The 15,388-nt window shown below is 38.3% G+C and overlaps 1 protein-coding gene across 6 annotated transcripts in view; it reads left to right on the forward strand.

The window, feature by feature from the left end:
* CPLANE1 (ciliogenesis and planar polarity effector complex subunit 1) overlaps positions 1-15,388 on the forward strand; it is a 142,527-nt gene that overhangs the window by 72,531 nt on the left and 54,608 nt on the right. For all 6 annotated transcript variants that reach the window (XM_055245869.2, XM_055245870.2, XM_063619556.1 and 3 more), the window contains exons 31-37: positions 2,757-2,949; positions 6,367-6,657; positions 7,144-7,914; positions 9,489-9,655; positions 11,019-11,151; positions 12,374-12,425; positions 14,180-14,281. In XM_055245869.2, the coding sequence (XP_055101844.1) occupies positions 2,757-2,949; positions 6,367-6,657; positions 7,144-7,914; positions 9,489-9,655; positions 11,019-11,151; positions 12,374-12,425; positions 14,180-14,281 (1,709 nt within the window). The remainder of the gene's footprint in view (positions 1-2,756; positions 2,950-6,366; positions 6,658-7,143; positions 7,915-9,488; positions 9,656-11,018; positions 11,152-12,373; positions 12,426-14,179; positions 14,282-15,388) is intronic.

Below are 15,388 nucleotides of genomic sequence, written 5' to 3' on the forward strand. Positions count from 1 at the left end.
GAAGAGAGGGAGAGAAGACAAACACTAATCTTTATGGTTTCTTTTTTCTTTTCTTCCTTTTTTTTTTTTTTTTGGAAACAGGGTCTGGCTCTGTTTCCCAGGGTACAGTGCAGTGGTGCAATCTTGGCTCACTGCAACCTCCACCTCCCAGGATAAAGCCATCCTCCTGCCCCAGCCTCCCGAGTAGCTGGGACTGCAGGTACGCACCACCACGCCTAGCTAATTTTTTGTATTTTTTTTTAGAGATGGGATTCGCCATGTCGCCCAGGCTGGTCTCGAACTCCTGAGCTCAGGTGATCCACCTGCCTTGTCCTCCCACAGTGCTGGGATTACAGTCGTGAGCCATCGTGCCCAGCCTCTTTACAGTTTCAAATGTGACAATGGGCTCTAGTGTTCTGAGCATAGTGTCTCCCTCTTCTATAGGTGAAATTTGGGTCTTAACTAACCTCATGTTCCCTCATTTTGGGTTCTTTTGTTTTCATTGCTGAGCAGTCAGCAGTATTTAAGTGGTGTTTTAAGTCATCCAGACATATTTTTTTGCTTTTGCTTACATCTGTTACTAATTGCTATGGAGACAAATGTAAACAGATTGTAATTATGAGCTAAACATTATAGAAGATTAGAGGATGTTTAGACTCTTAGATGGCTGAGCATAGATCACTCATACCTTAGGTAATGCAAAGAATATCTTGCTTCCTAATCACCTGTTAATTTTTATTGATAGTGTGATTGAAGCCTTTTCACATCCTGAGCATACCACTCCTCAATCAATGCAAGTAGATACAAGTTCAGAAATTTCTAGGAAAGAAGTTTTGCCTACTATACCATTTAAAAATAGTTGTGTTTTACAAATCACAGAGTGAAAGTATGCCAACTGTACCACTTTTGAAACAATTGCTACATTTTGACTAAAAACTAAGAAAATAAATGAAAGCAACATAAAACATTGAAAGAGCAGCATAAGCACACATATCTGACATCTTTCATTACTGAGTTTCCACTAGCGATTGTATTTTAAAGTTGTACAGGAACCATGTTAGAACAGTCTTTTCTGAAAAAAAGTAGTGATATATTATTGAAAGATGAAGTTGTTGCTCATTTTCAGCTTCTAACTGATTTCTTGTAGTGTTTGAAATGCTTTTAATTCTCTCATAGAACAGACTCATCCAGTTCTTTTGAACAGAGTGCTTAGTGTTTAGAAATCTTACCGAAATAGGAAAATATAGCACAGCTTTACCTCAGAAAAAAATTTTCATAGTTAGAGTCGATCTCCTTGAGACCTGTTGAAAGCAAAGCCCAATAAAGTTGTTTTAAAATGGGCAGATCTGTTTGTGCAAGGAGACCTTCTTCACAAAATGTTGTTGCGTCTGCATGAGTGCTCATACCCAGATCTGGCCCTTTTGCTGCACTCAGTTTAAAGAGCTTCTGAGATTGGGCTGGGCCGTGCACATCCAGCTTCTATTCATAAATAGAAGCCTACAGCTCAGTTTACCCCTACACCTGCCCCTACTGTCCCAAGGCCTTCTTGAGTGCCAGTGACTTGTTCAAGCATGAATGCACCCACCCTGTGCCCAAGGGGACCTCTACAGCCCTGGAGCCCCTTGTGGCTTTAGAGGGGTCAGCCTGAAACCCATGCCCCCTTCCATCACACTTCAGGAACCCAGTCGCCAGAGGGTGCCTCCTAAACCTTCTTTGGCTCCAGCTCACTCTTTAGATTCCAGATCCCTGTCACTGGGCAACTAACTCCTTTGTCACCCAGCTAAAAAAGCTGGGGACAGTGGAGGCTGGCAGCAGCTGTGAGAAACATGATTCTCAAGGAGCAACACTCAAAGCTTTCACTTTGGCAAAAAAGGAAAAGGTAGATCAGTTGTAATGCCTATTTTTTGTGAATTTGCCAAATAAAGTTTTTTTATTGGGTGTGTTAGATGCTCGATAAAAGGCAAATATTGCCAAATGGGAATGAGTGTAAACCTAAATAAGTCTATATGAAATTTAATACGTTCTTTTCTTTTTTGAAAACAATGATCTGTTTGAATCTGATAACTGCCTGCTCCCTTGCTTAGTTTATAAAATGTAGAAAACCAAGTATCTGCTATGTTTGAGGAGTCATCCCCCAACAGTCATTTTGTTTTTTTTAAAAAAAAAACCTAAACACCTTGCTTTGATCCTTAATTTTTATTTGTAAATAAGCATTTTTTATTAGGGTTTATGATACATTTAAACTCTGAAGTTTGCTTGGAAATGAAATGTTCACAGTACTATTGTTTCACATTTAATGATGATAAACAGTAGTTTACTGATCCTAGAATTAAGTTTTTTAAATCTGTTTTTTCCCTAGTTTTCTTAACTCTATGCTGGATCATTAATTTTAGTCAAAAACATATTTTTAAGCCAAATTACAAATTATGAAGTCTGTACAGCTAATCAGAATGATTCCACAGGTCTCAAATTCAGATGTCCACAGGGACCAGGCAAGTAAAATATATGTCAGCTCTTGGGTTTGCAACACCCTGTGAAGGAGCCCATCACTGACTAGACAATCCCTTAATAAAGATGAAAATTGAGCTGATGACGAATGTGTCTGGAGGGCTGGCGGGCACTAGAGAGAAAGGCTTTAGGGTTTAAATTTCTAGAAAACTACCAGAATAACCTTTATATTGGAAGACAAAAGTGGGATCAAAATATTCAGATCATAGACATTCAATTTGTTTTTTGTCAATTAATGCATGTTTTTTATTTAAATGCTTTCCACACAGTGCACAGATTTCTACATATAAAGACAAATCTTCCCCAGTTCCACTTCTGATATCAAGTGGAGTCAGTGTTGCTTCACAACCACCTGTTCCAGCACCTCAGAAGACCCAGAGAAATGAATGCACGGCTCAGTTACCAGGTTGTTCAGAGTCCGTTAGGCAGATGCTGCAAGATGAAATGTTTAAATTAGTTCAGGTAAGCACATCTCTATATAAGTAAGTAAATCCACACATAGTGTACATGTAGGGTTTTAAAATATTAATAGATTTCCAGAAATTGACAAGTTAAAATTATATCACAAGCATTTCCCTGCTTTGGGTACTTTTCATTCAAATGTTTATAACTGGTTGGGTGCAGTGGCTAACGTTTGTAATCCCAGCACTTTGCGAGGTCAAGGTAGGAGGATTGCTTGAGGCTAGGAGTTTGAAACCAGCTTGGGCAACATAGTGAGACTCTGCTAGGAAACTCTACTAGGAAAAAAAAATTCTACTAGGAAAAAAAAGACCTCTAGGGCCCAGAGGTCTAGGCTAAGCTACCTACTTCTCAGAATGACCTATTTTTACTGAGCTCTTTGGGATGCAGCTGCTCACAAAAGTGAGGTGGGGAGTAATCAAACCAGATCAGTGGGCTCCTACTCAAAAGTATCCAAGGCTTATTTTCCAGCTGACACTATCACGTATTTCTTATCCATATTTCTTGTGCTTGAGTTGAAACTGTCAGCTGCATTTCAAATTACTGTTCACTTTGACTGTAATCATACCTGGCTATCCTTTTTTTCTGTTTACCAACAATGGTTAATTATTTACCTTTTTAGAAACATTAGTTTCCTTCAGATCTAAACCTCTGCTCATTTGTCCTACATTCACGTCCATATCCTTTTGTGTGATGTAATATATACCATTTCCATATTGATGATTCTCGGCACTAATTTTCTTTTTAAAAAATTTTTTTATATTTGTATTTTTTGAGACAGAGTCTCACTCTGTTGCCCAGGCTGGAGTGCAGTAGCGCAATCTCGGCTCGCTGCAACCTCTGCCTCCCAGGTTCAAGCGTCTCCTGCCTCAGCCTCCTGAGTAGCTGGGATTATAGGCATGTGCCACCTTGCCTGGCTAATTTTTATATTTTTAGTAAAGATGGAGTTTCACCATGTTGGCCAGGCTGGTCTCGAATTCCTGACCTCAGGTGATCTGCCTGCCTTGGCCTCCCAAAGTGCTAGGATTACAGGCGTGAGCCACCGTGCCCGGCTGCACTAATTTTCTCTTTGAACTTAGGGGCATTGATGAGAACAGTTGTTCAGCATGTCCCCCTGTCCCATGAAACTTACTGAAACTGATTTTTATTCTTATTCTCCCTAGTCCCTTCTTTCCCTTTTCTGTTTAGTAGCACCACCTATTGTACTAGCTTAATGTTTTAGAGACATCTCTCAAACTGTTAGATGGATTACTTGGGGACTTCACTGGTCACTGTCCTATATATGTAACACATTATCCAGATAATTCTGATGCACACAAAAGATTAAGAATCACTATCTTCAAAAGTCATCTTTGCCTTCTTTCACAACCCTTACCCAGTGTTTTACTATGCCCTCTTGAATTTTTTGCCCATACTATATGTCGGTATAGCCACTTGCTATGTCTATAGCAGTGGCTAACCTGAGATTCTTAGTTTCATTCTTCCATTGTCTTCTATTTGCATTTTCTAGGACACTTTCTTCAGGTATTATTTTAATAATATTAGTCACCTGTTTGAAAATCTTCAGTAAATTTCAGGAACAAATTTGTATAATATATGATATCAATCTTGTTTTAAAAATAGAAAGAATCCAGGCTCTTTATATTTTTAAATTTTATAAGAGGTGGCTCATACCTGTAATCCTAGTGCTTTGGGTGGCTGAGGTGGGAGGATTGCTTGAGGCCAGGAGTTTGAGACCAGCCTGGGCAACATAGCAAGACCTCATCTCTACAAAAACAAACAAACAAACAAACAAAAACTCAAAAAGCAAACCATTATCCAGGCATGGTAGCACATGCCTTTAGTCTCAGCTACTTGGCAGGCTGAGGTTGGAGGATGCTTTGAGCCCAGGAGTTTGAGGTTACAATGGGCTATGATCAGTCCACTGCACTCCAGCCTGGGTACCAGGGTGAGACCTTGTCTTTTAGATAGAATAGATAGATAGATAGATAAAGAGAGAGAGAGTAAGCGAGAGAAAGGAAGTATACTAAAATGTCAATGCTCATTATTTTTGAGGGTAGAATTATGAATGATATTTATTTTATTTTTAAAATTTGTTTTTTCCTGTGTGTATTTACTTTATAATTAAAAGAAAACTACATTTTTTAAAACCTGCACTGTTTCCCTATTGGTTTGTTCTATCAAATGCAAATTCTTCTGTTGGCCTTCAAAAACTTCACTTTGAAGTCTTTACCTTCCCTCCTTTCCTGCCTTACTTTCACAAGTCTAGTGGTTCTCAAAGTGTGATGCCTGGACAAGTAGTATCAGCATCACTTAGACGTTGGAAATACAAATTCTCAGGCCCCTATCCTAGACCCGTTGAATCAGAAACTTGGGATAGGGATCAGCAGAGTGGTTCAAGTCCTCCAGGTAATTCTGATGCATGCCGAAGTTTGAGAACTTCTGTACTAGCCTATCTTTTCATTATCCCTGCTGTAAATCTCCTGTTCCAGCTAAGCCAATATCTGTGCTAGTGCTTCCCAAGCTTTTCTGGACATTAAAATAACCTAGTCATCTTAATGAATACAGATGCTGGTTCCTATCCCCAGACATTGCGATTATTGATAGAGAGTGACCTGGTCATTGGGACTTATAAATACTTCTCAGGTGATTGTAATGTGCAGCAAAGTTTGGGGACAACTGGTGTCTGACTTTACTTTCACCTAGTCAGCGTTTCCAAGGGAATTCCTTGCTCTTCACCTGTGTATTGCTTTCTTCTCATTGCTGAAAACTGTCCAGAATACACTTATTCTGGGAATCTCTTTTTTTGTGTGTGTAGACAGAGTCATACTCTGTCACCAGGCTGGAGTGCAGTGGCACGATCTTGGCTCAGTGTAACCTCCGCCTCCCTGGTTCAAGCGATTCTCCTACCTCAGCTTCCCAAGTAGTTGGGACTACAGGCACGTGCCACCACGCCCAGCTAATTTTTGTATTTTTAGTAGAGATGGGGTTTCATCATGTTGGCTAGGATGGTCTCAATGTCTTGACCTCATGATCTGCCCACCTCGGCCTCCCAAAGTGCTGGGATTACAGGCGTGAGCCACTGTGCCCGGCCTATTCTGGGAATCTGTCTTTATCCCACTCCTTTGGTCCCTGGGATGTTTATGGAAACTGAATACTGTAAACTGTTTACAAATAGTTCCAAGTTTCATTCACAAGTGAGTATTCATATGCCCGGTTGACAGGAAGTTATCATTTTTTTCCTCTCCCTTTAAAAAAAAAAAAATTTCCCTGACTGTGCCTCCGGCTCAGCATTCATGATTCTCACAGATACTAAGACAAACGTGTGACTATTGTAGAATACTCAGATGATTATTGCTGATTCTTTAGATTCTTTTTGTTATATTTTAAAATATCGCTTCAATTTTCGTTTTATTCAAGCTGCAACAGATCAACTTCATGAGCCTAATGCAAATAGTAGGATCATCCTTTGCTAATCTCCCAGATATACAACAACTTATACAGCAGTCTCAGTGTGTGCATTTAGGGGAAAGCCAAGAATCAAACCTAAGAGGATGTGGTGATGTTGAAGACAGCAACAAAAATCTTAAGGAGAGATTTTTTCTTAAACCACAGTCAATGGGAGAGAACACCAGAGAGCCTCGCAAGAACAGCCCACACTGCCATGAAGGAACTATCCCATCTGGTCAAAGTAGTACTGGAAACATACAGGTAATATATGTAAAAATACCATTAATGGCTGGGCGCAGTGGCTCATGTCTGTAATCCCAGCACTTTGGCAGGCTGCACCTGAGGCTGGGAATTTGAGACCAGCCTGGCCAACATCGTGAAACCCCATCTCTACTAAAAATACAAAAGTTAACTGGGTGTGGTGGCGCATGCCTGTAATCCCAGCTAGTCAGGAGGCTGAGGCAGGAGAATCGCTTGAACTCAGGAGGTGGAGGTTGCAGTGAGCCGAGATCATGTCACTACACTCCAGCCTGGGTGACAGAGCGAGACTCTGTCTCAGAAAAAATATAATAATAATAATGTGCTGAGTAGTTCAATAGTCATCGTGTTTTTTGTTGAATAAATAATTTTTTTTTTTTTTTAGCAGTTACTACATTCTACCCGCTGCAAAACATACTGAATGCCATTTACAAAGTAAGGCATTTCTAATATATTCTAAACTTACATAATATTTTTTTTCTCTTCCAGAATGTTACACATGGGAATATTCCTTTATGTCAATTAAATGGCCAGCCCCAGAAAAGAGGACCAATTCCATCATCTCAAAACTTACCATCCACTTCGTTTTATCCAGCTCCTGCTGGAAATACTCACCTCTACCTTTTGTCCACACCTTCTGTTGTTCAGAAGGCACCTAGACTTATCTCACGTGCAAAAACATTTAGTCCTGGTGATGGCTTTCCTTTGCTTCAATTTAAGTCTAAACAAGAATTCCAGCCCCTTTTCTTACATACAGGAAGTATTCCACAAGTTCCCTTCAGGCCTCTGCCACAACCAAGAGAGGCTTGGGGATTATCTGACTCCTTCCAACCTGCTCTGCCACGGAGAGCAGCACAAACTACTCCAGCATCCCATTTGAATGTAAGCCAGTATAATACTGAAGCCAGAAAAAAAGAAGTTGAGCAGAAGATATGGGCAGAAACTGTAATTACAGAAATTCCTAAGCATGTGAACTTGGATCAATATGTTGGACAAGAAAATTTGACACCTCAACAGGACTCTTCAGTGTTTATAAAACCAGAAAAACGATTTGATGTTAAGCCAGGGACCCTTGAGATATCTCCTCACCATTCCTTTGGACTTCCGTTACTATACCTGCCACTTAAACCTCCTAATATGTTTCCATCAACCTCAAGAGCATCTATTACAGTTCCCTCAACACCTATCCAGCCTATAGCAGAAGAAAGAAAATACCCAAGATTGTCATTACTTCATTCACGTTTGTCCCCAGAAAATAGGGTAATGAATTTTTGTATGGTAATGCAAAAACAGTGTCCTGCACTATTTTTTTCATACCATAAGTACTGTATGGTCAATGAAAAGCTCTTGTACAGAAAAAAATGCTTGTTACAGAAAATAGCATATAAAAATTAGGTTTAAAATAATGATTGTAGCTGGGCATGGTGGCTCATACCTGTAATCCCAATACTTTGGGAGGCCAAGATGGGAGGATCCCTTGATCCCCAGGAGTTTGAGACTAGCTTGGGTAACGTAGGGAGAAGTGGTCTCTATTTAAAAAATTGTGTATTTTAAAGGTTTTAGGTCTTTCTATCAATACCGGAATTTACTGGACTCTTGTAGATATTTCTGCTGCTCTGGGAAGAAATAAGAAGTAAAATTACCAGATACTCTGTGTAAGATTTAAACACTCAAAAAAAAAAAGCAAAAAAATTACCAGATGCTCTTGTTTATGTGTGTGTAGAGAGGAGAACAAGTGAGCACCCATACTGTTTGAGGTTCCTAGCAGTTATTGTATGATCTTCAAATCTTTGACAGGTTACATTTGTTAAATAGATCCAGATCTGTGATTAGTAGCGCATATATTAAAATGGTAGTTTTATAAACCCACCAAGTCCTCTTTAAAGGTATAACTTTTGATTTATGAAATTAAAATGGTTTAGGCTCTAGTTTTGAGGAGAGCAGTACTATCTTAGGGAGGTAATTGAGTAATGCATTCTCTGGTGTACTTTTATGATTTGAAGATGGTACTGGGAAAGGAAATGGTTATTCCTTAGAAAAAATACTTACTATGCCTCCTTTTCTTCTGAACATATAATGAGCCGAAGAAGAACCCCAAGTTTTTATCACCCAATTCCCAAGGCTTCAGGGATTTTCAGCATATTGCTGGTCTTTTCCATCTGTGGTTTTCGTGCCTCTGCATCTTCCCTGTTCCAAACAATTTCAAGTTAAATGTTCGACATTATATAATTTCATTTATAAGAGGAAAGGTTTTTTTCTGTTTTTATATATGAGACGGAGCCTTGCCCTGTCACCAGGCTGGAGTGTAATGGCGCAATCTCAGCTCACTGCAACCTCCAACTCCCAGATTCAAGTGATTCTCCTGCCTCAGCCTCCCAAGTAGCTGGGATTACAGGCACGCACCACCATGCCTGGCTAATTTTTTGTATCTTTAGTAGAGACGGGGTTTCACCATGTTGGCCAGGCTGGTCTCACACTCCTGACCTTGTGATCAGCCCGCCTCAACCTCCCAAAGTGCTGGGATTACAGGCGTGAGCTACTGCACCTGGCCAGAGGAAAGCTTTTTAATAAGGGAATGAAATTAGGAGGTTGAGAACTTCTATCTTAATTTCTGAAATAGGATGACCCATTTGAAACTTTCAGCACTTTAAATCACTTTTTCTCTAAGATATGTACACTCATATTGCCAGTTTAAATCAATTTGTTATATTTGATTTGTTTTAACTGTTACACAGTTTAATTTAAACAACTGTATTTTTCCTCAGTCTTTTGTTGAAATATTACATAATTGAGTTTGCAATTTGTCATTCTTATGCTTTGTTTCTTTCTTTTAGTGCAAAAAAACACAACTTATCCCACTTGAAAACCTCATTGCGTTTAAACAAAGCCAACAGAAACTAACACATAATTTATTTGAACAAGGTGATGCTGGACACCTTCAACTTCTAAAGGTCAAAATAGAACCACCTGAAGTAAGACAAGGAAAGGACAGTAAAAAAAGGCAAGACTTAAGTGAAATTTTATTCGATAATATATATCAGCAAGTTCATTATTATTTATAATCACACAGTAATCTGGTTCAGTCTCCTAGGCTATACACAATTGCACATTCAGTTTTCAAGTGTCATGCATCTGAAAACATTTTATGTGAGAAAAATTCCTATTTTGTGAGACAAATACTATATTTTTTTCCCCATTTTATTAAGGAATTCTTTCCTACCATTCATAGACTGGAGGATTCTTTTACAGTGTCTGTAATAGGATGAACAGTCATTTGCTGCTCAAATATTTGGTACAATATCCCATATGCAGTAGTCCTCCCTTATCCCCAGGAATACATGCCAAGACCTTCAGTGGATACCTGAAACCGCAGATAGTACTGAACCCTATTATATATTTTGTTTTTTTTCTATATATACATGCCAATGATAAATTTTAAGTTATAGATTAGGCACAGTAAGCGATGCACAATAACTAGTAATAAAATATAACAATTATAACTATGTTGTAATACAAGTTATAAGAATGTAATATCTTTCTGTCTCTCAAAATATCTTACTGCACTGAACTCATCTATTTTTGAACCAAGGTTGAACTCTGATAACTGAAACCTTGGAAAGTGAAACCATGGATAAGCGGGAACTACTGTATCATCCAATACTTTGAACCAATCATCTTACCATATTCTTTAGACTTACAGTAAGCAGGAGGGTAGGTGATGTAAATTGTTTCAGGGCACTAAGAAATGTGTATGTGAAAAGCAAGGCTGTGACTTCTAGTGAAGAGCACTTACTGTAGTGTTTTACAACATATATTGATTGGTAGATTATTACTAAGTCTAGAAAATACTTTTAAAATTTCACATTTATCAGACTGTAAAATCTGTTACTAGTGCTCTCTTTCCAGAAATTTTCTGTTTCCATCTATTCCCTCTTCAAATTAAGTCTTCCCTTTAGCATTCTGAGACCTCTTTCCTCCTTGCTGTGATTTTACTGAGGTGACTAAGTGTGCTTAGTGTCTTCAAATAGACAAATGGAGGTATCTGATAGGGTTTCTGGCACCAGCTTCAAATCCACAGAAAAGAGAGTTTAATAATTACCTAAGTTGTATAACCCTGTCTTTAGATTCCAGTGACTAACATAGAATAGTCAGTTCAGTAGTAGAGGTTCTAGAAATAAATTTCACATTTGGTGTTTTGCTTATATTTGCTTGTGTTTGCAGAATATCTTGCTAATTTAATTAAATGCTGTTGAAAGTAATTTATGAACATAATTTTGTCAACTGTATGCCTATATAGCATGATAAATGAAAAGCAAATGTTGCTATAGTTGTAAAAGTATGTTTTATGCTATTATGTTTAACAGGGAAAGAAGAAGAGCTGAGAAAGAGCTGCAAGAAAAAAGATGTGAGAAACTGAGGAGAAAACCAAATGTGACTTTTCGACTAGAGAATTCCATAATTAATAATGATGATTCAGAAATCATTAAGAAACCCAAGGTATAGAAAAACTGCTATAGATAATTCCCTGGTTTGCATGTGCACTGAGTTTGGTATGTCTTTGTGGTTTATCTAGTCTGACTGCTGGGAGCTTCTGATTGTGACTAGGAGGATCTTTATATCATTTAGTATATCAGTCCCTGCTGCCTTCCTCCACAGAGCAGTAGACATAGAGTTCTGAATGTGAAAAGCAACTTGATGGTACATCAAAAACTGCAGTTTAGAGCATCTGCCTGTGTGGCTTTTTTATATTTGAAATCACCCTTTGCTTATTTCTATGACATCTTAATGTATATGTTATGTTATTTGGGCTTCTCCTAATACAGTTTCACCCTTCTCTGAGATTCCTCTAGGATTTCCCAAACAGGTTTGTTGTGTAACCTCTATTTTAAGTCAGGTCTTTTTTTAAAATTTAATTTATTATTATTTTTTAGAGATAGGGCCTTGCTCTGTTGCGCAGGCTGTAGTGCAGTGGCACAAATACAGCTTACTGCAGCCTCCACCTCCTGGGCTCAGGCAATCCTCCTGCTTCAGCCTCCCAAATAGCTGGGACTACAGGTGTGTGCCACCATGCCCAGCTAATTAAGAAATATCTTTTGAGAGGTGGGACCTTGCTGTGTTGCCCAGGCTGGTCTCCAACTCCTGACCTCAAGTGATCCTTCCACCTCAGCCTCCTAAAACACTTGGATTATAGGTGTGAGCCATAATGCCCAGCTTTAAGTCAGGCCTTTTAAAATATACCTTCTATATTTGGTGACTGTCTAACTATTTTTGCAACAACAGATTAAATAAACAGAAACGTATTAATAGTTTTGTTTACACTGATTTCTAAAAGGCATGCTTTTTCAGTCAGTCGTCAAGAATATGTCTAGAGGCACTTAGTACAAATGTTTGTTGAGTCCATGAAAGATTTTTGACAGGATGGTGTACTATTTGAGTATTATCAAAGCTACTCTGTAGAAGAGAGCTGCACATGGTAACCTAGGAACTTTACATTAAATTGGTAATGCTCCTTTTTTATTGTTTGGCTTATGAATTTTCTGAACTCTTTTGTAGAGTTACTTTGATAGAGCAAATAATTTGATAGAATAATTATGTCTAGAATGATGGAAGTTGAAGTTATACCTGAGAATTCAATCTTCAGAGCTATTGATTTTTTTTTTTAGAAAATAATACACATCTTTGAGTTGATCATAGATTAATCCTGTCGGAATTCATTTAGGAACAAGAAAATTGTGGTTCGCATCCTTTGGATGACTTCGACATTCCTTTTGGTATGTATGTGTATGATTAATGTAATGTCTAAGTTTAGAGTTAAAATTAGCTTTCTAGAAATATGTACAATATGAAAATGAGGCTACCTACATTTCTGCCCAGCTGACTACAAATTCAAGGGTTCCTATACTCCACCCGCCTCAACTCGGGTTTGATAATTGATTAGAAAACCCACAGAAATTGGGAAAGCACTTTACTTATGATTACAATTTTATTATAAAGGATACAACTCAGGAATAGCCAAATGGAAGAGATGCGCAGGGCAAGGCAGTGGTGGGGGTGGGCAGCACAGGGCTTCCATGCCGTCTCTGGGATGGCCACTCTCCTAGCACATCCATGTATTCACCAACCTGGAATCTCCCTTAACCTGTTTGCTTCAGAATTTTTATTGACTTTTCAGTACATAGGTATAATTGATTAAATCACTGGCCATTGTGATTGAGCTTAATCTCCAGCCCCTTCTCTTTCCCAGAAGTGGCAGTAGGATGGGTGAAATTGGGGGCTGATAGTTCTAACCCTCTCATCATGTGGTTGGTTCCTCTGGTGACTAGGGCCTATACTGAAGCTATCTAGGGGCTCGCAAAGAGACACCTCTAGCATAAACTTAGGTATGATCAAAAGGGGCTCGTTAGAAATAACAGACACTCCTATCAGGAAATCCCAAGATTCTGAGGACCTGTATGCAAGAAACTGGGTCTTTGTAGACCAAATATATATTTTTTATTATACCACAATGCTCCAGAATTAATACTTTCTGATTCTACCTAGTCTTCCTGGGAGATCGCCCAGAGAAATGCACGTGTAAACCCAAACTCTCACAGTAGACTTTGGATTTTGATTTTCTTTCCTCTTGAGTTTTTCCACTTGTGTAGGAATTACCTCAGGTACACCATGTGAATTCTGAATTCCTTATTTCTACTCTGCCCCAACTGTTTTTTCCTCCTATGTTCTCTTTCTCCATTTGTGTTGATATCAGTCTAAGCCAGAAACACATGATTCTGAATTCTGTCTTCTCTCCTATCCATTTAGTAACCAATTCTTACCTATTTTGCTTCCTTTGTAATTCTTAAATTTAACCTGTTTCCCCATCCCTCACCATTACTAGATATATCTACTCAAACCTATTTTCCACACACTGGCTAGATTGTTTTCCTAGAATATGAATCTGACCATATCATTTCTCTGCTTAACAGCTTCTACTGGATCTTCATTAGCCAGAAGAATATCTAGGTTTCTAAGCTGGACATGCAGAGTCCTCAACAGTTTTGGTTTTGATTCTACCATGTCTTTGAGATTCAACTTACATAACACTTCATTCAGAAAGCCCATTTTAGGCTGGACGCGGTGGCCCAGGCCTGTAATCCCAGCACTTTGGGAGGCTGAGGCGGGTGGATCACTTGAGGTCAGGAGTTTGAGACCAGCCTGGCCAACGTGGTGAAACCCCGTCTCTACTAAAAATACAAAAATTAGCTAGGCATGGTGGCGGGCACCTGTAATCCCAGCTACTCAGGAGGCTGAGGCAGGAGAATCACTTGAACCCGGGAGGTGGAGGTTGCAGTGAGCCGAGATTGCGCCACTGCACTCCAGCCTGGGCAGCAGAGCCAGACTCCATCTCAAAAAAAAAAAAAAATTTAATAACATCCTGACACCCTACATTTTACTTCCATTGAGTTAGGTACTGTGCTGCTGGGCTGGGCTCCTGGTAATATGTTAGCTTCTCAATGATTACTTCCAATGTTTTGTTATATTTAAGAAATGCTACAAGATGATAATACTTCAGCTGGATTGCATTTCATGGCCTCTGTAAAAAAGAAAGCTATGGGAAGTCAAGATGCAAGTACAAATACAGACCTAGGTAAATGCTGTTTTTCTTTTTAAAAAAATTCGTGTATTTTGATACAATTAAGTTATCTAGACTTTTCCTTTAAGGCAGTGATTTAAAGGGAATTTTAAATTATGTGATATTATTTACTCTGCCTAGATTTTTCTCTCCAATCTTGGTATATACTGTAGAAATCAAATTTATAACTTAAACATAATACTTTTCTTCAAAATTGCCATAGACTACATCCTAAGTCAGTAAAAATAATGCTTTGAATTTGGATTATCTATGTTATTGATTACCTTCACTGGAATTGCATGCCCAAGATTGGGAGGCCTGGGATTGTGGCTAGTGAAGGTGAGCTAGGAAGGACTGGACTGGGTTCGGTGAGGGAGGGGTATGTAACTGTGTCCAGGAGTAGAGGAAATAAGTGTTGGAGGACCTATTATTTGGAATGTTTCCTGACAAATTTCCTCTTTAATATTATTTATCATTACGAATAGCATCTTGAATAGTGCTCTACCCATTGTATCATAGTAATTCTTTTTTATGATTTTTAGTAAACAGTTTCTTTTACCCATGTACAGAACCTTGTGCGTGATTTTTGGCCTAACTTTATCTTATGTTTTAAAAATGTAATCATTGTAGAATATTTGGGTGATTTAGCAATCTATGAAGAAGATGAAAATTAACCATAATCACACCACTTAGCAATAACGGTTTGATATTGTTTTTTCTTTCAGTCTTTTGTGCATTTTACATTGTTAGATACAGTATATAGCATAGGTGTCCTCCCTTACTATTTAAACTCTCATTGTCCAGATATTATTGGCTATCTTCTCTAGCTTTTCCATGAGAGTTTAGTTTAATCCTCCTGGGTCCCAATGTTGTATTTTTCCAAGTACCATGGGATGCTCTTAAATTAGAGTGTATCTTTAACATATTATTTATTTTGTTATTTACATCATAGTACATTTGCTACAATGTTGACGGCAATTCATCTCTAATGTGTTCAGTATTATTGCATATTGAATGCTAACTAATGAATTAAATGAATATTAATCAAAAAGTTATATTTAAAATGCTTTATATGTAGTTATCCTTGATGGGTTTTTATTTAAGTATTTAAGAGTTGTTTAA

This window comes from Symphalangus syndactylus, chromosome 16 (assembly GCF_028878055.3).
Source record: "Symphalangus syndactylus isolate Jambi chromosome 16, NHGRI_mSymSyn1-v2.1_pri, whole genome shotgun sequence".
NCBI classification, from domain to species: domain Eukaryota; kingdom Metazoa; phylum Chordata; class Mammalia; order Primates; family Hylobatidae; genus Symphalangus; species Symphalangus syndactylus.